Source organism: Psittacula echo, assembly GCF_963264785.1.
Source record: "Psittacula echo genome assembly, chromosome: 1".
NCBI lineage: Eukaryota > Metazoa > Chordata > Aves > Psittaciformes > Psittacidae > Psittacula > Psittacula echo.
In genome coordinates, this window is record NC_137735.1 from 91734217 (window position 1) to 91756304 (window position 22088).

Sequence of the window (22088 nt, forward strand, 5' to 3'; positions counted from 1 at the left end):
CAAATTCAGTGCAATTTGAAAAAGGGAAATATGTTGACAGACTGGAATAATGTGGGCATGGAAACAATAAGGGATGGAAGAGTGTAATGGTAAAAAATAGTACTTCAAGAGGGGGAAAGTTTATTGCATAGTTGAGAGAGCTAAATACATGTTGAGGGAAAGAAAGAGGTACAAACTTCACACAGCACTCATTGTGAGAGGCAAGAGCAAACAGAAGGAAGTTATTTGGAGAAAAGAATAAAAAGGCACCACCAAACTTGGTTTTCAGGAAGGGAAATATATAATTTGTGTTGTAAGGAGTTAGGAAAGAGGTGGAAAAAGAGGTACTTTCGGGAATGGTGGAAGTGAGGGGGAAAAAAAGAGAGAATGCTATCAGTAAGATATGATTAAAGAGGAGTTTGAGTGGGGAAAGAAGTATGACATTGATAAAGCAGAAAAAAATCTTGGCATCTGAAAGAGCAAGGAGTAAATAACATATGATATGGAAAGGGTTTTGATTCCTGTGTGGAAGGGGCATTTAAAAAACTTTGCTAACTCTGCTATCTAGTGTTACGAAGATAAAAAGCTCTTACCACCAAGTTTCAGGGCGAATATTATTCCAGTCATGAGGATAATATGGAAGAAGGCAGAAAAGAGTACTTGGATACCAGAGAATCAATCATCTGCACAAAAGCTGTACTCCCTAAATGAATTTTAACTCTTAAGTGAAGTCAACTTCTCCACAGTATTCCACCAACTTGATTTTTTAAACACATCCCAGTAAGAGTCAATTACTTCAATGAATGTGTGGGTAAGAAATGTTACCAAATATTCAATTGGAGACAAATGGGTGCTCCTTGTACTGCCTAAAGCATAAAATGAAAGGAACATTGTGAGTTGTTATTGTCTCTTTTTATCAAACCAGCCATATTTTGTAATCTTGAAGATAAAATGATCACTCTTTGTATAAAATTCATCACGTTTTCCCTCCCCTCCACCTTCTAGGAGATTCTTTCAAACTTTCCTTTATAAACTCTAGCCTAAATCGGAGTTCTGTCTGATTCAGATCTCTTTGCTTTTGCCTCAGCATAAAGCATTTTCTTTATTTGACTCTTGCTCATTTTAGGTCATTCACCTCATTTAAGCAGGAAGTCATCCTTAAAGCTCCTCCTGCAACTTCTTGTACCATTTTCGTTCTGCTGATGGTCTAGGCCAGCCAGAAGCTCCAATCACTTTGCCTTTGAGTTACTATCTGTAGCCGGATTTTGAGTAACTGTTGGTGTGCCCTTGTTTGGCCATTCTTACTCTCTACTCTTTCCTTCTCTGCTTGAGAAATATCTGTAGGGTAAATAGAAGTAGGAGCAGGTTATTTGAAATGTGTATCATTTGCCATTCTGAAGGATTTTATGAACATCTCTATTGTTCTAAGAGTATGCATGAAAGGGGAGAATCTCATTCGCTAAACTACAGCTAAATGCAGCTTTGAAATTTGGAATCGGAAGCATTTCATGCCATAGGTGTTTTATTTTCTTTTTTTTTTTTTTTTTTGTCTAATGCTTTGAAATGATCTCTGCATTCTAGTGAGTTACTGAATGACTCCAGCTTATTTTCAGAGTGATTATATAGCGGATAGTTCTACAGCTTTATTATGCTGCTTGATATAGGGAAGGATTCTTCTTTTAATACATTTCAATCAATATTTTGAGTTTTACAGCATCACTGTACATCTTGTCTTAATCTGTGATGTTCATATTTGCAATATCCTCTTCTACTCCCATGTTTAATGTATTAATTTCACTGGGGGTTTTAGGATGCTGATGAGAAACTGGTGAGCAGCAAATTAATTTCGCTTCTTTCTACAATTCGCCAACTAAATTAGACTTTTCTCATACAAAGGTTAAAACAGCCTGAGGATTAAAGCATTATAAATGCATAATAGTTTGCAGAATTAGGACTCAAAGTAAGACCTATTGTCTTCTTAATGGATTTGCTACTTCAGTTCTGAACATCATGAAAAGCTCTCAAGCCCAAGAATAATCCAGAATACATATTGGGAAATAGTAGTATAAGCACTCTGTAAAATGAAATATTTGAAATTCCTTATTATTGTTGTAATAGTAAAATTGCTATTGCAAAGGAAATAGTCTCTTTAGAGGTGCAGAAAATTGCAATAGAATATGGTAATTGAATTATAACTTCCTTTATGTGAAGTCTCTTAGTGGTATTTTTCTTTCATTTTAGGCTAGGTTTTCTGTGATACAATGCATCATTTCAGTTGTGTTCTCTAACCCATTACTAATCAAGTCAGTCTGTTGTTCAGTTATCTTTTGGATTATCGTTTTCCCAAACATACTCAAAGCTAAAAATCAGCTCTCTGTATTTAAAAGTGGGGAGGAAGAACTAGTAAAGGGGCATGTTTTGTCATTAAAGCCTCATTCTGATAGTCATGAAGAAAAGGCTTTCTGGTAAATTCAATGAAAATGATTCAGTGATCATCATGCATGCTCTGCATGGATATTCTAGGGAATCGACTATTAACAAAACATGAATAATTCATAATCAAAGCTAAGAACCAACATGTTTAATAAATATACATGATTGCAGTGTTCTGGGTGGGTACAAAGAGCAGCAGGGCTGCTTAGTCATTGGGCATTGGCAGGGCTGGATGGGCCTTGCTTTCTCTGCAGCTAAAAGTGAATTTGGTTTCAAGTCCTGCTAGTTGTTTATTTAATTTGCAGGATAGTTCACCATATGCTCTATTTATGCTTTTATTTCTCAGTTCAATCTATACTTGAAGTTTGCTTCTTCCATTACTTAGCATTCTACAACTTGCTCTTTTGGGAGATTACTTTCTCTTCAAGACTAGCTAGAAGTTTTGAGGGGTCAAAGAATTGCTTTCCCTGAATAATTTTAGATCTGCTTCTTGAAAGAGAAATAGGGTCCTGAATGAATTATATGGTAGACATCTTTGGGAAATTTAATTTCTCTAAGTTCTCAGATTTCCATTCCAAGTTTTACTGTGAACAGGATCTAAAAAGGACTTTTCTGTTTACCAGTTTTTTTCTGTCATATCCTGGTTTTGATCAATGAAGTTGTTGCCATGTCCTGTCTACCGTAGAACAGCATTTTAATAAATTTGACATTCTAAATGGTTTTCCAAAAATGATGAGCAATAATACTAGTTTTATACTTGGGAAGCAATCATGCACTACTTGCCTATGATTCCTCATACTATAGTTAGCTTTATGTCTTCCAAAGATATAAAGATCTTTTTTCCCCTGTTTGTTTTTGAAGCAGGTGTTTTTCCCTGGGCTGACACAGATGATTATTTTATTCTCTTACAGTATCCAAGATTCTGGAGTAACATCCAGACATGCTTCATCTCAACTGTTCTGACAACTGAACCAATTTTTGCTCATTACATAAGAAAATTTAGACATGTCTGATTAATTCTAGTTCTAGGGAGATGAATTGTACCTTTCGCTTAAAGTAGAAGAGTATCTCTACAGTTTGGAGCACTTCCAAAATAGAAGTTAGCTCATTAAGCTTGGCCACATTAAGCTCAGGTACCAGGATGATCTGAATTTGTGGACTAAAGTGGAAATGATTTGGAGGTGTAAGCAAGCTCTGTATTTATCAAATACATGAAGATTGGCTGACCACTCTTTTCTGTTTCATTCATTTCCATTTAATGTTTTGAGATTGCAACTGCTGCTTCTTTAGACCCAATCCATTAAGGCCACTAAGAAATATGGTAGTGTAAGTCTATCACATACATATGGAAACTGTGTCACCCTCTGTAACAGAACACATTAAGGCCTTTGAAAATAAACCCTCACAAAACCTGCATGTCATTTGTGCAAAATGAAAGAGCAAAAATGTTGTGAATTCATACACAAAAAGACACACTCATTCCTAGGTTTCATTTCCAGCTGGCCTTTGCTCTATTCCCACATTAGAAAGACGATTCATTTTTCGGAAGACTTTTTTAAAGCACTGCATGGTTACCGTGCCAAAGTGCATGAAACCTGGCTCTGTTAGATACCACGTCTGGTTATGTGCTCTGTGCATGAGACTGACATGAGCTATGACTACGTTCTCCCCTTGGAGAGAACTAAATGTCTTGCTTTGAGCAAAGCCTGACTATCTAATCTTGGCATGAAATAGAATATGGTACTATATAGGATTGGCACTGTGCTGAATGTGTAGTACTGGCTGTGCGGGGTTCTTCACCTCGGAGAGCTCTGTGGCTGGAAGAGCCATCACCAAGACACCCGCTGTGTTGCTGGTACATGGTAAGACTCGGCCGAAAATGGGGAAAGAAAAAACCGTCCATGCAACAAGTACTCTGACCCATCCAAATGTATTTACTGAGCTACTCCCACCCTGCTCTATGGGCCTTTGCTCTGCCCCATGCGAAGTGTCTAAACCATGTGCTTAGGTTCTCCTTTACCTTTTTGACTTCTTATGGGATGGGAAGTTGCAGATACCTCTGCAATCCATGTTTTCAGTATTTTCATGCCTTACTAGAGACATAGAAGATTCAGAAATGACCATCAGATCAAAGGAAGTCCAGTTCTGCTGTGTGCTGCAAAAAATGCACTTTAAAAATTTATTAAGGACTCTAAATATTTTAAAGTCCTTCCGACTTCAGATTATTGCTTTACATAAATGTTTCATAGATACAGAAGCTGCACTTAAAGTGCTGATTAATGCATACATACCTCTGGAATATGTACAGCTTTCAGACTGGCGCGAGTAGAAACAAACCTGAACATTTTTAGCACTCATTACAAGAAGCAGTTATTAGTTTTGTCTCATGAATACATGTTGTGAGAGACACGACATTCCTCTCACAGCATGTATTCATGAAACAAAACTAGTGACCGTTCGCCTTTCTGATTGCTGATTCTAATTCAACCCTAACAACATTGCACCCAGTTTTCTGTCATATTATGGAACTGAGGTGTTCAGTGTAAGCTCATTTTTAGTTACCTGATGTTTTTTCAGAACCACTGCATACCCGCAGATACCCTGCTGCAGATGCCCACACAACCATGTCATGTTGTGTGTATCCCTCACATGTTCCTGGTAAAGTCTCCTGCTAGGTAAGGCTATGTCTTGTAATCCGTCTAGTCCTGTTCATACCTGTGTGAAAAGCTCCTGTCACACATTAAGAGGAGGGTTTGGGGCTTTTTTCCCCATTTCTCCTGCTCTTAGGAGGGTAGGCTCACAGCTCCATGGACTAGCTGAGATCCATGCACCCTTTGTACGCTCTGAGGGCGGCTGTGTCCCATTCGCAGGCAGCCTCTGAAAGCCCCTAGGTAATCTGGAGTCCCTGTTCTAACAGAAGTTCACAGGAAGAAGAATTAGGAAGGGGTCTGCATCTTTGCCTCTCAGGGCTATTGGGGTATGCCAGTGGCTGTAGAGCAGAGACAGCTTTGTTACAGCATTGACAGCAGTTTAATTCCCCTCGTGAAATGGGAGATATGGCCCAGAATCATTGGTCAACACAACAAATTTAATTGTCTTCATAGAAAACTCTGAAGTTCAGGGCAAAATGTACAAGGAGCTATGTTTGATCTGCATGGTCACTTGACAGAAAAGAACCTCTGTGAGTGGCAGGGGGTGGGGTGCCGAGGTTTAGGATGCTTCTTTGCTGAGGAAGCATCTGGGAATGCAGCATGCACCTCCATTCAGTTCATATCTGTCATGACTTATATCCAGATCGCATCAGCAAGATCTCCGATGAGGAAGGAAACCATTAGCTATTACCATCACCTCTTCAGCTAATTATCCTGAGGGTTTTTGTTTGATCGAAAGAAAAATTATCTCACTCAAAAGCAGGAGCACACCTGGTTGAATACATCTACGGAAATGTCCTGCTGGAGGGAAAGCTAACATCTCTGTCTCCAGCTGGAAATCTGCACGTTTCCAAAGCTCATTTTGTACTGTAATTTGATAATAAAGAGGGAATTAACAGTAATACCCACCACTGGGACTATGACAGCACCTGCGAGCAAAAGGCTGACTGCAGCCTCATCCTGGTTCAAGGTATAGAGGGCACACTGTTCCTAAAGGCTTCAGATGGAGCCTTCACCAAGCACAAAACGTCTTCAGCCTGAAACTAGTTAACTATTTCAGAAGTGTTCCCTGAAGGCTTTCCATGTGACATCTTTACATGTGTGAAAAATCCAGACACTGCAAACTGAGTAACTCCTTGCTTAGGAACTGGGATAGAGCCTATGTACCCTCCCCTGGCTGCATGTCTCAGCATGGAAATACTCATTAGTGTTATATATGAGTCCTTTATAGTTTTCCAATATAGTTTTCGGCTTCCAATAGCCCTGCAAAGATTTGCCAGGTAACCTTAAACATACTACAATAAGCAAAGCAGATTACTCACCTTGCCATGTTCTCAGATGCTTTCCTCTGATTTACTTCTCAGTATCTCACAAGGAGACTCCCCAAACAGAGACTTTCCATCTTAAATTGCCTCCCAGCTTGCATTCCTTTTCCATAGTTAAACAGACTTAATTTCTCACCTGAACTACTCTCAGCTGTGCCTCCTTTTCATCCTTGCACCACTGACTTCAAGGTTGGAGGGTTTCTTTTTTTTCGTGGAAAAATAATTGTGGATTTAGTTTTTGAAATTTTCTGAAGTGAAAAAAGGAGGCTTTAAAAGCATCTGCTGTAGGAATGATACATGCTGCACATAAAATCCTATTGCATACACAGCAGTAACATTTTAGTGATAAAACAGCAAAGCACATTATAAAATTAATACAAAACAGCTGAATTGTTGCGTCTTTCCATACCAGTGACGGCAAATTTCTTAATAAATCACATCTAGCTATAATCCCAGGAAGGAGAATATTTTGTTTTTCTTGAATGGGTGTCTCAGCATTTACCTGCACACCTCTGCAAACAGTGCTTGCCTCTCCATTGCGTGGCTGCTTACTCTAATTTGACCATTTCCCTACATTAATCTCTTTCAAATTCAAAAAAATGGTAAAAAAAGTACATGCAGTGATTGACTGCATTAATGGAGCAAACAATCACTTCAAAAAAAGCCCCAACATCTCTACTTTACACATAAAACTAAACCTGTTTTAGCTATAATAGTTATCTGCTAGGATAAATCTGACTAAACTCAGCCTAAGAAAGGCTTAGGCAATGCCTCAAACCTGGTTTTGCAGAAGATGTGACAGGAAACAGGGGCCTGTTGCGGGCTTCAGGTTTTGACTTGATGTAGCACTGCAAATACCTGCTGACAACACAGAGGCCTCTTGCTAGCTAGGAAGCTCATGGATTGCCACGGTATAATTCTAGTTTTAGAATACACTGAAGCTTAATGGCTTAACTGTTATTTTTCAGCTGAATGTTACCGTAACAGCTGTATGTATTAGTAAAAAAATAGAGACGAGGGCATAAACTTTGGATTGATTTTTCTCTTACTGAGGAAAACAGCTTTGCTGTTTGTTTGTGTCTTAATTAAAAACTCTGACTGAAATGAAATTTTCAAACCCACATAATTTTACTTGAAATGCTACGTCACATGTTCCAATACAAACTGTCCATTTGGTACAGTGATAGGGCATATACTACTAAACACCTAAAGAAATGTTACCTCAGGCCTGCATTTACTCAGAAAATAGGAATCAATTTCAATGTCAAAGTCAGTAACATTTTCAAAACATTGGCAAAAGATATTTTTAAACAATGTATAAATAAATTAAAATATTGTTTATATTTTTTCCACCATGAATAATTCACTACTCTCAGTCCTAAATGCCACTGACTTAGCCAGCAGAAACCATTTATTGACCATGAGCTGAACCTCATAGTCCAGAGGCTTCAGTGCTCCAGTAGAGTGACATTTCAAGTAACAGGGGAACAGGTCAGCTGTTGATCATGTGGATATGGAAAATAAAGTTGATTTTTCTCTTTTAACACAGATCTTTAGAAAATGGATTTGCATGCAGTTTGGGGAGGTGGTTTTTGGATACATTGTCCTTTAACATACCAAAGAATAAAACCATACTCGAAGTTTTTGGCAAAGTTGTAAGTGTATGAGGAAAAGGAAGATACTTCTGTGTGTCATCAGGAGTCTTGCAGGTGATGATGAGTAACACAGCTAGTGAGAAGAGCAGGGCACTTCTGGTTGGGAAGCATATGCTCAAGTTTCCACTCTGCTGGCTGTATTTCTTAGATTTTTTCCTCTCTTCTAAATGCCCACATTTTTAAACATTTTTTTTTTTTAATTATGGAAGAATTAAATGAAATGTATTTTCATCAAGTTTCTGATTTTGTGTACATGTAACTTCAAGCTTCTAAAGCCTCCCAGCTCACCCCCTCCCAGGCCAAGCTGTGCAGATGGGCTTGGGCTCAGTGCTCCTAGTCCTCGTTCCTCCATGACACCACACGTCATCTTTATGCATGCAGATGCCATTGAAGCTGATGGACTCTCTCAGGGCAGGGTAGTGGCCTAGTTAGACCCATGTACCGCTGGAACAGGACTGCAACACTTAAAAGCCTGTATAATCCATGCCCTGCCAAGGGAGGTGTCGTGGTTTAAACCCAGCCACACAGCACTCACACTCACTCCCCCTCTTCCTCCCCCACTCCTGGAGGGATGGGAAGGAGAATCGAAAGAATGTAACTCCCACGGATTGAGATAAGAGCAGTCCAGTGACTACGGTATAACACAAATCACTACTGCTACCACCAATAACAATAATGATAAAGGAAATAACAAGGAAAGAGAATACAACACCTCACGACTCATCGACCGATACCTCGCCCCCACCTAGCAGTGATCCAGCCCTTCCGGGTTACTCCCAGTTACATCCTGGGCATGATGTGCTGTGGTATGGAATACCTCTTTGGCTAGTTTGGGTCAGGTGTCCTGTCCCTGCTTCCTCCCGGCTTCTCCTCCTCCCTGGCAGAGCATGAGGCTCACAAAGTCCTTGGTCAGAGTAAACATTACTGAGCAACAACTAAAAACATTGGTGTTACCAGCGCTGTTCCCAGGCCAAAAGTCAAAAACACAGCACTGCACCAGCTACTAAGAAGGAGAAAAAATGACTGTTACTCCTGCTATGCAGGAGGCATAGCAATCAGCACACCAGCCAGAGCCTGGCTGATTGCTTACTTAGATTGGGTCCTTCTTGAGACCTTCTTTATCTCTCTCTCTGAGACTGTAGAGGACTCAGACCACCAATGTTTTGAAACGTGAAAGTTTTGTCTTAATACTGCAACAGCCATGCTGTGATTTCAGGAAACTATGCTGCAGTTCCACCTATTAATTAGGGTGTGCAGAGCTGTGGGGCCTTTGAGGTAGGAACAGGCTTGAGCTGTAAAGGCAGCAAGTGGCTCACCATGTGCCATGATACCTACTCAGCACATTTCCTGTTTCTGTTTGTCCCAGCTCTCATTGTGGACAACGCTTGCCTTGTGGGCCTGGCAGATTAAATGGTCTGTTTGCCACTGGCAGTGCTGCACCCAGAACGACATTTGGTTTTGGGGCCCTCTCCAATTCAAGAGGGATGTGAAGTTGCTTGGGAAATTACACTGGTAGGATACCAAGATGTTCAGTGACCTAAAGTATATCACTGACAAGGAAATTTTGAGGGATCTGGCCTTATTTAGTCTGGTGATGGACTGTCTAACTATAGCCGTTTACAGATACTTGAAGGGGACTTTGAAAAAAAGTGAATCCAAATTCTTCTCCCAGCAGTGATAGATGATGGACACAAGTTAAAAGGCCACTAGGAAAAAAACTATCTCTGCTAGATGGGTACTCTGGCAGTGGAACAGGAACCCAAAGAGCCTCTGAGCTCTTCATCCCCAGAGGTATTGAAGACTTGGCTAACCAAAACCATGGCCAATGTGGTCTTAGTGACCTTCAGCAGTAGGGTGGCCCAGCTGGCCTCCAGGGTCCCTTCCAACAACACAGTCATGATGGGAGCAGTTATTGCCTAAATATATGCTTTTCCCAAGTATAATTTAGCATGCTGACTTCCTCACAAGTCTGTTCAAAGTCCAGTTGGAAGTTTCTGCTTTGGGGTTAGATGTGGCCTCAGTGAAAACCACAGATGAGACCATGCAGGTTTGAGGACTGCTGGAAATGTTTAACTCAAATCCATTTGTAGTGAATGCACATGAAGGTGGTCAAGCATGTGGCCTACAGCTCATCAGATAGCTGGAGTTCACGTCATCTGACAGAACACCCTTGCTTGAGGTGGGAGGATGTTTATGGGCATGCAACTAGTCTGAAACCGACAGCTCTCATCCTCGCTGGCTGGAACTTGAGAAGGAAGGAGCAAGAACGGTATTGTTAGGTGACTTTAGCTTTCTTGCTCCACAGCAACAGATAGTTTTGTCTTCTGCTTGTCCTGCCACAATAACCCTTGTGAGAAAGCAAAGCTATGCAGACAAATATCCCACCCTGAAAATCTACCCTGAAAACATAAGCCAGAAATAAAGCACACAGAGATGAACTTTCTTTCTTCAATTTAATTGAAGTTACTTAGAAAAATAATCAGGCTTGAATGGCTTTTTTAAGGAAAGATTCATGAGCAGTCCACACTTGTGTTGGCAATGTATAATTTAGCTTTTTTTCTTTATTAACAGTATATTTAGGTATGAGGAGATACTTTTCTACAACAAGCCTTCTACTGCATACAAATAGGTTAAAAAAAAAAAAATCCAGCCCCACATCGATGTTAAATTATTCGTACACATTGTATTGTGCATGCATGTAAGAAAATAACACTCTCTGTAACAAGAGTAATAGTAAGGACAGTCCCTTTTTGTACCTGAAAAGTGCAGCAGACTACAGTGAAACCCTGAAACATCTGGGGTCAACTTAATTCTAAAAGCAGTTCTGCTTGTGGATTATTTATTTCACTTGTCTTACACAGCGCATGGTTCAGGCAGTTTGCACGTTTCTGTGATCATAATGGACAGGGTTTACAAAGAGGCTAAAGCATGGACCAAGTCAGGTTTGGGAGACCTCGCACAGCCCAGGAGTCACCACCATGTTCAGATGAGCCAAATCCAGCCTGGGCTCCAGGTTAAGGTGCCTGAGGGCATCTTGGGAGAAAGAACCCTCAACTGTGGGCATTGTGCTGGGTAAGGAGCCATAGGCACTCCTGGGGTGACATGGAGGCACTGGATACTCAGATGTGGGGATTGCTGCTCCTCCAGCCCTGTGGCTTTGAGGGACATTGGGACTTTCTCCGCTGGGTCCTCTGTGCTCACCATTGCTCCACCATAACTAACACACGTCCTTCTAAAACAGCAGCTCCCCAGGTGGCCCTCATGGTCCCACGGGCACATCTCTACTTCACATTTTGCTGTGGCTGCAGTTTTGCCTGTTTGTGGCCACAGCAGAAATGAACTTGGGAGGGAGACAGAGCTTGGGAGCAGCCCATTGTCCTCCAGCTAACAAACCCAGTGAAGAGGTTGGGGTAACACCAAGCTGGTTCCCCGGCTGCCCCTGCACTGCAGGTGGTGGCCACCAGCTCACTGAGATAAGGACGATCGACCCTGAACATCCTCCTGTGTGGCTGCAGTGGAAAGAGAGATTTTTTTGGCTTAGACAAAACAACACACCCAGCTGACCAAAAAAGGGCTATTCCTTAACATTTGTGGTCCTCCTCTGAGCTGGTGAGCGCTTCATGCTCACTGTGCAAGATGTGATCACATCCAGCACATCAGCTGTTCATTTTAAACACAGCCCTGCAGCTCATTCACAGCACCCCAAAATAGATGTAAAACACCAAATGGATGGTTTGTAGTAGTTTGGGATCAGGGTTTTTAAAAAGCAAGTGACTTTTAAGTACTCACTTAAGTCCACATAAATGCCATGTCAGTGCTGAGCATCCATCCATAGGGTGGCCTTCTGTGGAGAGGCAAAACTTGGGTAATCAAACCCACAGCTGCTGCGAAAAATCCCAGCTGGAGCAGTGCTCACCCCTCAGATCTCCTGAACACATTTTTCACCTAAAGCTTTTCTGTCATAGCTGTCAAAGAGTGTTTTTGTTTCTCCAAAGCAGTGAAACTAAAAAGAATTATTTTAGAATAGATAAAACCATGGTGATTTGAGAGAGAAGCAGAAAAGAAAGGGGGAAGCACACCCCATTTAAAAAATACTTAGTTTCTGAATCGACTTCTTTCTTAAATGAAAAAATCCACATCACATTCTATTGGAGGGATTAACAGCTAAAAGTGAAGAGAAAATCAGACCAAAATATGAACACTGTCGTTTACAGGACCAAACAAGCACACAAACAGCTTGCAGGAAATACTGGGAGGGAGGGGAAGAGGGAGGTCTACCCTCAGACAGGTTTTCTTTTTTAAACAAACATAACAACTATTGAACTACAAACAACAGAAAGCCAGGGCACACTGTGATAGGCACTTGCAACAGCTCCGTGTACTCTAAATGAGGCAAAACTGCTTTCAAGTAGAACACCAGCCTGCCAGCGTCAGCAGCTGCTCAGGAGTTCAGAGCTGTCAGGCACAGCCAGCCAGCTCTTCACTAGCCACGGGGTCAGCGCTCCAGGTTATAAATAGGACCTGGGTTATGAAAACTGCGGGTGTTCCAGAATGGATGAGAGATTTATTTGTAGGGTATGATAAAAGAAAAGAAAGGATCTGAATCGTGACTAAGACCAAATCCAATCGCGAAAGGACTTCAGCCGCTGTTACGTTAATTTGTTCTTCGCTGAGATTTATTCAGCGGCTTCTTTTATAAAATAAGATGGAACCTATTTTTCTTCTTTAACCACATATGTGTCCTGGAGACTAATGTAATTCAGTGGATATTATTGGCTATTGCACAATACAACATTTTCAGGATCTGGCTCTGACTGTTAAAACAGCTCTGCCTTCAGCTGGGTTTATTTAAAGCTTCACTAATTTTTGGAAGGGTTTGGTTTCATCATAAGATTGACACGCAGGCAAATTAAAACCCCATTTTAACCATCAGTCAACTTTAAAACTGATTTTAGATTCCCACAAGCATCTTGATTGAAGCCTCCACCTCCTTTTGTCCATGAGGTGAATGCAGGCACTGTCACCCAAGGATGGCACAGCTCGGGGTGGCTACAGACCATTCCCCAGGCAGGTCACCTTGGTTGTACACCTCGCCTGCACCAAACATCTGGAGAAGCCTGTACTTCTGCTTACCAGCTTGCTGACAGATCCACACTGAAATCTCATTTTTCATTATTTATTTGCCATGAATAGATTACCACTTGCTTGCCCAAAACAATTGCTCAGTACTCTATGCCTGACACAACCTGCCCAATCCCAACAAACTGCTATTGAGACATTCACCTTAAGTATAAGGTTATGAGCTCATACTAGAACTGACTTAGATGAAATACTAACCCACTGGAAACTATAAACATCCCTGACAATGGTATTTAGGCATCAACTGAAAAAAGAAGACTCTCTCTTCCCCCACGGAAAAGCCATGAAACTAGCATGTAGGAAGATGAGACCTTTTTTATTGCCTTGCATGTTTAGAGATCAACACAAAGATGACTTTCTGACTTTTCAGATTACATGCCCACATCCTCCAGAGCAACATATTGTAACTGGTGAACCAATAGGTTGTCCTGAACCAATTTTGGTTGTCCATCTTAAGACCAGTTGGGCATGACTTGCATAGGACTAAGCTTCCCACAGCCCCATCCTGGATATGAATTAAATCAATACCAATTGCTTTGGGCATTCAAAAATCTCTACAGTGACTTTCAAAACACTGGTCTTTCTTCTGCAAATCTGTAATCATTTGGGCTGGCAGGCTTCAAATTAAGAGAAAACAGGACTGGTCGTATTCTTGATAAACTCATTAAGTCCAGACTTATAAAAGGTTCATGGTTTCTCTTCCCAATGAATACATTCACATTTCTTTCAGTTATGGGTTTTAGATATCGTGTATCTATCAAAATCTGGTTTACTTTTCCTTTTCACAGCTAGAAGGAATTTTTTTTAGTATGCCTGAGTGCAGTATCACTTTCTGAAGAGATTCTTTTCACCACTCTTCTCAAAGTGTTTAGTATCAAGAACCACTTCTGTATTTACTTGCATCAATAGCTAATGGAAGAATATTATTACCCAGAGACAAGCTCTACTGAGGAAAGCACAAAACCAGTCCCCTATTGTCCAAACGTTATCTTATCTCTGCTGCTGAAGTGACACCTACCAAGAGACCATGTTTTAAATAAGTATAAATAACATTAATTAGAACTGGAGGAATGCAAGATCAATGAAATTCACCAGAACACAATTAACATCTTGTTTTTTAAACAGTGTAGCAGTATTATTCATTTCTACAGCTAGATCGTCACAATCCTGTTACCCTGCAAAGAGAGCTGTCCTTTCTTACAATTGATTTAAATAATTTTGACTGTGCTGCTCGCAGCATCATTCAAAAACAAACAAAAAAAAGAAAATATTAATTTACAAAATAACCCATTCTCCATATTTATTATGACAAATAAAAATCTTAAATAAAACAGGCTTTCTCTCCCCTCTCTCCCCCCAACCCATCCCTCATTCCAATTTCAGGTAGCTTGGCACTGAGTAATTGAACATTAAAAAATCAAGTTTGTAGACTTCATAGAGCTGCGTTTGGTGCTCGGAGCTGATGTTCTGGAAGAACTCTGTGGTCATTTCGTCAGTAGTTCTCGTAGACTTTGCATAGGTGGGGAACTTCAGGTAGTTGCCTACTCCTGCCAGCTGGAGGATGTAATTGGAATCCTCTTCCAGCGTTTCATATTTTCCTATGAGGTCGTAGTGGATGTGGCAAGGGTGGCAGAGGGAGTACACAGTCTGCCAGTGCTCATTGAAGGGCTCTTCTCTTTGGGTGTGAGGGTCGATGAGATATGCCACAAACTCTTCGAATTTCACATCGTCGCCTTTACGCAGAGCTTCCTGGGTTGCATTTTTCCTCTGGCGCCTCACGATTTTGGTGCCATACCGCTTGTGGAAGGAGGTGTTGTACTTCTGGGTGAACTTGTTCCTGTAGGCTGACACCAGTCTCTCGAAAGGCTCGCGGACAAAGAGGAACTTCATGTAGTTTTTCAAGCGGTGGTTGATCTCTGGGATGCTGTACTGGTTGAGGGTCTTCAGGTTTGAAGACACGTGGGCTTCATTGGCTGGGATTTCCATTGGATCGCTGTACTTGCCTCTTCCCGTCAAAACCATCATGACTCTCTTCCAGTTTGTGCAGGCCACTTTGGGAACATAGCAATAGATCATTTCATGATCCTCATCCACGACCAGATGTTTGAGGTCATTGGGCGTCAGCACGCGGCGCTTCCTGCTAGACACACTGTTTGCTCGGCATGTGTCTGTCACTTGGTCTCGTCTAATCTGATGAAGAATTGCTGTGTTGGACAACTGCAAAGGAAGCACAGGCACCAGTGAGTGAAACGTCTGGGAAACTCTTACTGCCTTTTTGCTTATTATGCAAATTCATAGAAAAGTAGGCTACTGCCTGCACAGAACAGTACATTTTGTGGCTAAAAATATTGTTCCTATGCTCCAAGATAAACTCTTTTTGTCTCCAAACTTCTTGATAAGTGCTGCTTAAATGCTGTTCACAGAGTGTCCAGGGCTTTCCTTTGAAGCCAATGCAAAAGCAGCACGAGTGCTCACACAGCCTGGTGGGAAGTGTATTTACAGCACCCTGATCCTGAGATGTGGTCACTGCTTTTCTTAGTCCAGGAAAACACATCTCCCCTCCACTCTGCAATCCATCACAAGGCTACAGCAGTGCTGGACTTGGCCTGACCTTTTGCTGCTGAGATGAGGTAGGAAGACATCAGAGTTGGAAAACTTGTCAAAATGAAAACAGTGTGTGCTCTTCTTGCTGATGTCTTTTATGCTAGTCATGGCTTGCTTCTTGACTATGACCTTGCTAGAAGAAATGAAGCCCATGGAGATTCCAGCTACTTGACAAGGGGAACATTCACTCAGATGTGATTTCTAGAGAACCAAGGAGAACATTAACTATAAATTTACCTCTCTGCTAAAGCCACATTGACAGAGAAAGAAAGTGTATGTGGCCTTCTAACATACACAGCACCACATTCACCCATAGCCCTTTACCATTTTGTTAATAGCACCCTAACTTTCTACTATTACTGCTACTGGAGGCTTTAGAGAGGTTGTAATCTGTCTTGGAAAGGGGACCTAAGCAGCAGCTGCACAGAGATGGCCACTCTCTCACCTTCTGTCCACACTGTGTTCAGCAACAACAGCAAGAGCTTCTGCTAAGGCAGGTAATAAGCTCCTTTGGGAAATAAGGAATATTAGCCCAAGCAAAGGATGCACGGCTCCTGTGTTTGGTTATTCAGAGCCACCTGAAGTGTCCCTGCATGGCAGAGTGTTTTGCTATGCACCCCTACCCTCATTGCTACAAATGCATTTTTACATATTCCTAATAAACTGCATCAAAACAACAGGGGGAAGGTTTTGGTAATTTTATTTACATTTACTTAACACCACTTCCCTGTGGATTTCAAAGAGCCTTATGCTCAAGAATTAGTTTAGCTTCAAAGCCAAGTATTAAGGCAAGCACTGACCTTCCTATCTGATAAGCAAAGAGGCCTTCTTTGTATGCTGAGTCTTTCAAAAGTGTTTATCTGATACCTTCTAGTCAAGTTAACATGAATCACGGGATGCTGCAATGAAGCATCTGGACAAATTCTCCTCTGCAGACAGATAAAAGGCTGAAATCTCTCCTCCTGCAGACCTCCTTTTTATCAGTATCATATAGCACAGTACTGCTGTGTGTCTCTGGTTTTAGAATTAAAAAACAAGAAATGTCTGAATATACTGCTACATTACAATATGCTAATGCAGTGTATTCACTTCTCTGGTGCTGTTCTTGGGATAAATACAGAATTAAGTGGATGAGATTCTATGGCCTGTATTAGAAAGAAGGTTAGATTTGATAACCTAATGGCTGCTTCAGACCCTAATCTTCAGATGAATCTTCATAGTGCTGTGCTTAGCTTCTGATTTCATTCCTACATCAATAGGCTAAGCACTTCTTCCCCATACATTAACATTAATGAGATTTTCAGGCCTTTGGAGGAAAGGGGAAAAATGCAGCCTTAGTATTTGCAATTGCAAATGAGATTGTACTGCATTAAATTCATTTAAAAGATGATACTTGTGCATTTTGAAGTGGTACTTGTCTCCCACTCTTTTTAAAATTGAAAGAGTATGAAGAAATGGCATACAAGTTTGGTCAGCTACATCTACTAAGTATACAACAACACTGATCCAGCTCTGCACATGCTGTGACCTGCCTGGTGGCACACAGTACACATATTAAATATCAATGTAATACTAAAAGGGTATTGCCCTCTTCTCATAAATTACAGTACCATTTGGCATGGCTGATGGGTGAAGGACCATGGATGAAACACAAAATTGAAAGCTCTACTTCCATTTTTTATTTTTGCCTAATATCTTCAGCTTATTGAAAAAAAAGGCCAGTTTACTGACTGTCCTAGAATGATGCCAACTGTACCAAAACCTGTTTTCTTCTGCAGCTGAGTAACACATCCAATGGAAGAGCTGACCCCATCTGCTTACCCCAGAGAAGCAAAGAGTCCTGCTGGCTCTCACTGAAGGAACGGGTGATATGAAAGACACACAGGCATAACAGCATTTTTCACTTGGTATTTTGAAATTATATATTAATATTGAGTTATCTGATGCTAAGATGGCTCCTCCTTATTTTAAGTTACAAGCAAGGCTTTTAAGTCTCATAGTAATTTTATTCCTAAAGCTAGTGAGGGGAACTGGGAAAAGAGTAAGATTACAAGAGACTGAGACTACATTCATTTAAACTAGAGGTCTGCTTGGCCAGTGAAACTGCTCACAACTAATGAGGAAAATACACCCTACTGATTGAAGCAGCCACAGAGATAAGATCCAAGGGACAGATATCTTAAACTCATGGCTAAGGGCAGGCCAAACAATTAGGGCCATGGACTGTCTTCCCACAAAGCTGTTGTTAGTGATGTGGCTACAGCAGAGATGTGACAACACAGCTGCTGCATCTATAGTCATTAGCAGAGGTCCCTGCTGATGCCTCAGTTCAAGAAGTCACAATAAGTTATGGCCTAAATCCACCCCACTTTGGGAAAGGACACTTCTAAGCACGTGCGCAGGTTACCCTGAGAGCAGCATGGGGATGGTGATAAAGCCAGTGTTGGATCTGTCCTGTGACAGTTCAATTTGGACTTCAGCTGGGCATTAAAGGAAGACATCTGATAAAAGCATCTGTTCTTCCCTGAAAGGACTGACAACACCATAGATGCACTTGATCACAGGTTTTTATTTTCCTGCAGAAGTTGTAAAGGGGGACAGAGAAGAAGGACATGTAAAGATCAAAATTCTTTCTTCCTTTTCTGATGCAGCAACTGAGTTGAACAGGGAGGCAACATGAACAGTAGGAGACTCCCAAGCTCAGAGACATCTAAAAGAAGTGGAAAAAAAGCAGTCTGGGGACACTGATTCCAGAACCTTCTCATCTCCATCAGTCCCAAACTAACAACAAGGGAGGAAAGTTACGTCTAGTACATTCTGATTGTGTGGATGTCTTCTGTACAGTATGGAGAGGGGGCTTTGAGCATAGTGGTCTTGAGAATATACTAACCAGAAATATATATATGCCGATCAGCTGACAGTCATCAACCCAAGACATGCAAAGGTTATTCCAGGTAAGTCACAGTAAGGAAATGGTCATTTTCCTCTGGTTACTTAGGCACAGCAGGATAAAATAATCTTCAAGGGACTTTCCAAGCTTGTTGGCCAAGCAGCAAGTTCAGATTTAAAAAGAGGACATTTTTAATTAACAGCTTAGAGTTCTTTTTCTGAATATACTAGTGTACTACAAACTAGGAGCAGGGATCAATCCAGTTCATAGGTACCTGCTATGAAAGCACTTTTTTAATAGAAGGATGGAAATATCTAAGTGTCATTCAAAAAACTCCATTAATTACATTTTTTCTCTCTACAAAAAATTAGTGTGCAAAGAAGCATCTGCCACACTTGTAATGCAGGGTTTTATTTATTTCTATTGTGCTGCCTGCAGCTGCTGCTAGTTCTGCACATTACTGTGACCGGGCTCACAATCAACCTATGCTGGGAGTGATAACACGACATTTGGGCATTTTATTTGACTGTTTGTTTGACTATTTGGGCAAATTAGTTGACTGTAGAATAAGGAGAACAAATATTGTGAATGGGCTTGCAGTTTCATGCCCTGTTAAATTCTTTTTTCTCTTCAGTTTGCATTACCAAAGACTTTGTATCTGCCTTTAATTCTTCAGTTACACTTGTGTTTGGAGGTTCGGCTTCTGTCCTAAGCTAGAACTATGTAAGCTGCAGCGGTGTTTCCCTTATCTGTGGTCCAAGCAGCTATCAATTAAAATCAGCTGCATCCTTGCTGAACACCCAGCTGGGTCTATCCAGTAGCACTGTTAAGGTCAGCATAAACCAGAGCTCATCTCCAACAAATTCTTCTTGATAGTATTTGTTTAGAAGGCGTATGCACAGGCTCGTAATCCATTGAAAACAAGGTCTTAGAGTGAAAAGTGTCAGATAGACTAACTATAGGTGGCACTAACAGTCCTAGTTATGTGGCATAGAGAGAAACTAGTATTTCAGTTCACTAAAATCTCTCAGGTATTCTAAGCTCTCCTTCCCCCAGCCCATCAACCACACCATCTGAGTTCTAGGAGGTGTTTGCTATTCACCATGCAAAATGTTTCTCAGTATTATTTATATTTTCCCAAATGCTTAAGGCTTGAGGGTTGTTTTTGAGCGTGAGGTTACACACAAGCACGTTTCCAATCCTGATTTCACATAAAAAGCGTGAATAAGATTCTTGCAACTTTGATGGACAGCCTTAAAATTACAAACATATTTTAGACTACTTTAATACTTGGCTTTTACAATTCTCATCCATAACTACCCTATTTAGTGCATATCTATTCTATAGACCAAATTCTAGGTTTTCCTAAAAACATTCAGCATTTTACAATAAAGGGGAACTAGCAATTTTTCATCCTTGACAGTCCAAGCATAAGCATTTCTCAAATCATCACAAATAATTACCACTCTCTGCAGATTTCTACAGATGAGAGTCAGACAATGTGAACCAGCTATGTGAATCAAAACACCGAATCTAAAGGAACTGAATTTTAGATAAAGGGATTTTATTAAACTGACCTGGACTGCACCCATCTTTTTTTTTTAAGTAATAGCTTTGCAGCGTTTCATACTTCGATTTGTTTCACATTTCATAGCATCTTATTCTTGACTTAACTTCTTCAAAAATTTCCAGCACTCAAAGAGAACCCCATCACAACCTCAATTAATATTTGTTCAGAATCCAATAAAGCAGACTAGAAAGCACATCATGTGTACTGGAGATGGAAATGCTTAACATCTTCCTAGACAACTTAGAGACAGAAAAACTGGAATACAAATCTGCTACGAAAATGTCTCTACAGAGTGGCTGGATAAGAGAAGATAATAAAACTAATATTAACTTAGGAGCATTTTTACTAAGTGAGAAAATTTTAGAGACAAATTATTATCCTCCGAAGGGAACTCTTGAAATATTACAAAGCTGCTTTCTTTTCTCCATTTCAGGCACTGAACTTACTGCCCCACAGAGAAGATAAGGCTGAATACACATATTTTTCAGCTCTCTGTATAGCAACCCAAGATAACAATACCATTTTCAGTTCCCACTGTACAGAATGCACCAGGGCTAAGAAAAGGATGGTCAATGCTGTAGAGAGTCAGTGAGTCATACACAGTAGCTGCTAGCACTGTACTGTCAAAAATCCTAAATTGTTTCATGCATTTCCTTCTTTTTCTTCCTATGCACATCTCCAACTTCATCCATGTGCATCTATGTGCATGCGTGGAGAAGGGAAAAGTAAATAATTCAATAGTTGCATTACTTTGGGTCCAGAAGCTACAATTGTTTGAATAATGTCACACCCCAAATCTGCATCAACTTTGATAGTTACACTTCTTTGTCCAGATACACGATTTCAGTGCTAGAAAAGACACAACACTAAACCAGTCAAAGTCCGGCAGCAGACACACACACAGCCAGCCGCAGACGCTGATCCTTTCCTGGGAAAACTTCACAACTAGGTCATTAAATACTGGCCTTTTTGTCTTGGAGAGAAAGTAAAGTACCAGTGAGCTGAAACGATGCAAAAATCTCCTTGAAACTTCACAGCCTGACGCCAAGTGACGCCAGCTGTATGTTAAATCCAGCCTTTGAATCAGCCTAAGACTCCATCACACAATAAGGTATGGATTCAGGAAGAAAAGAGCAAGCCCCTTCTAAATGCCACCTATATAATCCTAAACACCTTTGGAAGCCTGTCCATTCCCATTCTTCCTGCTAGAAACCATTTGGTGTCAGTGCTCATGCAACATATAGACTTTGGGGCTAATGAGAGGAATGTATATGTCCTGTAAAATGTCTCCTCTGAACAAGGAGATGGAAAGGCTGAAAGATCAGGCAGAAAGACCTTTGGCCTGGCCACACAGGGGGTGAAGGACATACTGCCATGCATGTTCCTGTTCTGAAGCTCTGGGGGAATCTTACAGGGCAGGCAAAATCCAAGTGACCAAGTTTAAGTGCAATGCACTCGAGAGGTAAGAAAATCATCAGGAAGGCCACAGGAGCCTTGAGCTGGGAATAATAAAAGCAAAAAAATCTTCATGTCAGTGGGTTTCTTGTGATTTAATTTATAGAAGGCAAGTTTGGAGCCTCGTGTTGCATGTACAAAGAACACTTTGCATCATCTTTCCAGCAGCTGATGCCAGCTGTCAGAAGGGAGGAGAAGAAGGGGAATTCAGCAGATGGCCAATCCTTTTTTTTTTTCCTTAGAGCAAAAAGAAGCAGATAAAACCCTGGGCTGGGACCTCAGCCTGCCATGGTGATGGAGCTGTGCTGCCTGCCCATGGTGGAGGCTCTGCTGCCGGGAGCATGACCGCCCCGCATCGCCACACTGACAGAAAAGGATGGAGCCTGA

The 22088-nt window shown here is 41.0% G+C and overlaps 1 protein-coding gene across 2 annotated transcripts in view; it reads right to left on the reverse strand.

The window, feature by feature from the left end:
* Positions 1 to 14188: 14188 nt before the first annotated feature.
* Positions 14189 to 22088, reverse strand: part of CHST11 (carbohydrate sulfotransferase 11) — a gene marked incomplete at its 5' end in the record, with an annotated part of 164941 nt that continues 157041 nt past the window's right edge. For both annotated transcript variants that reach the window (XM_080635427.1, XM_080635426.1), the window contains one exon: positions 14189 to 15399. In XM_080635427.1, coding sequence (XP_080491553.1) covers positions 14551 to 15399 — 849 coding nt within the window. In that variant the 3' untranslated portion in view covers positions 14189 to 14550. The remainder of the gene's footprint in view (positions 15400 to 22088) is intronic.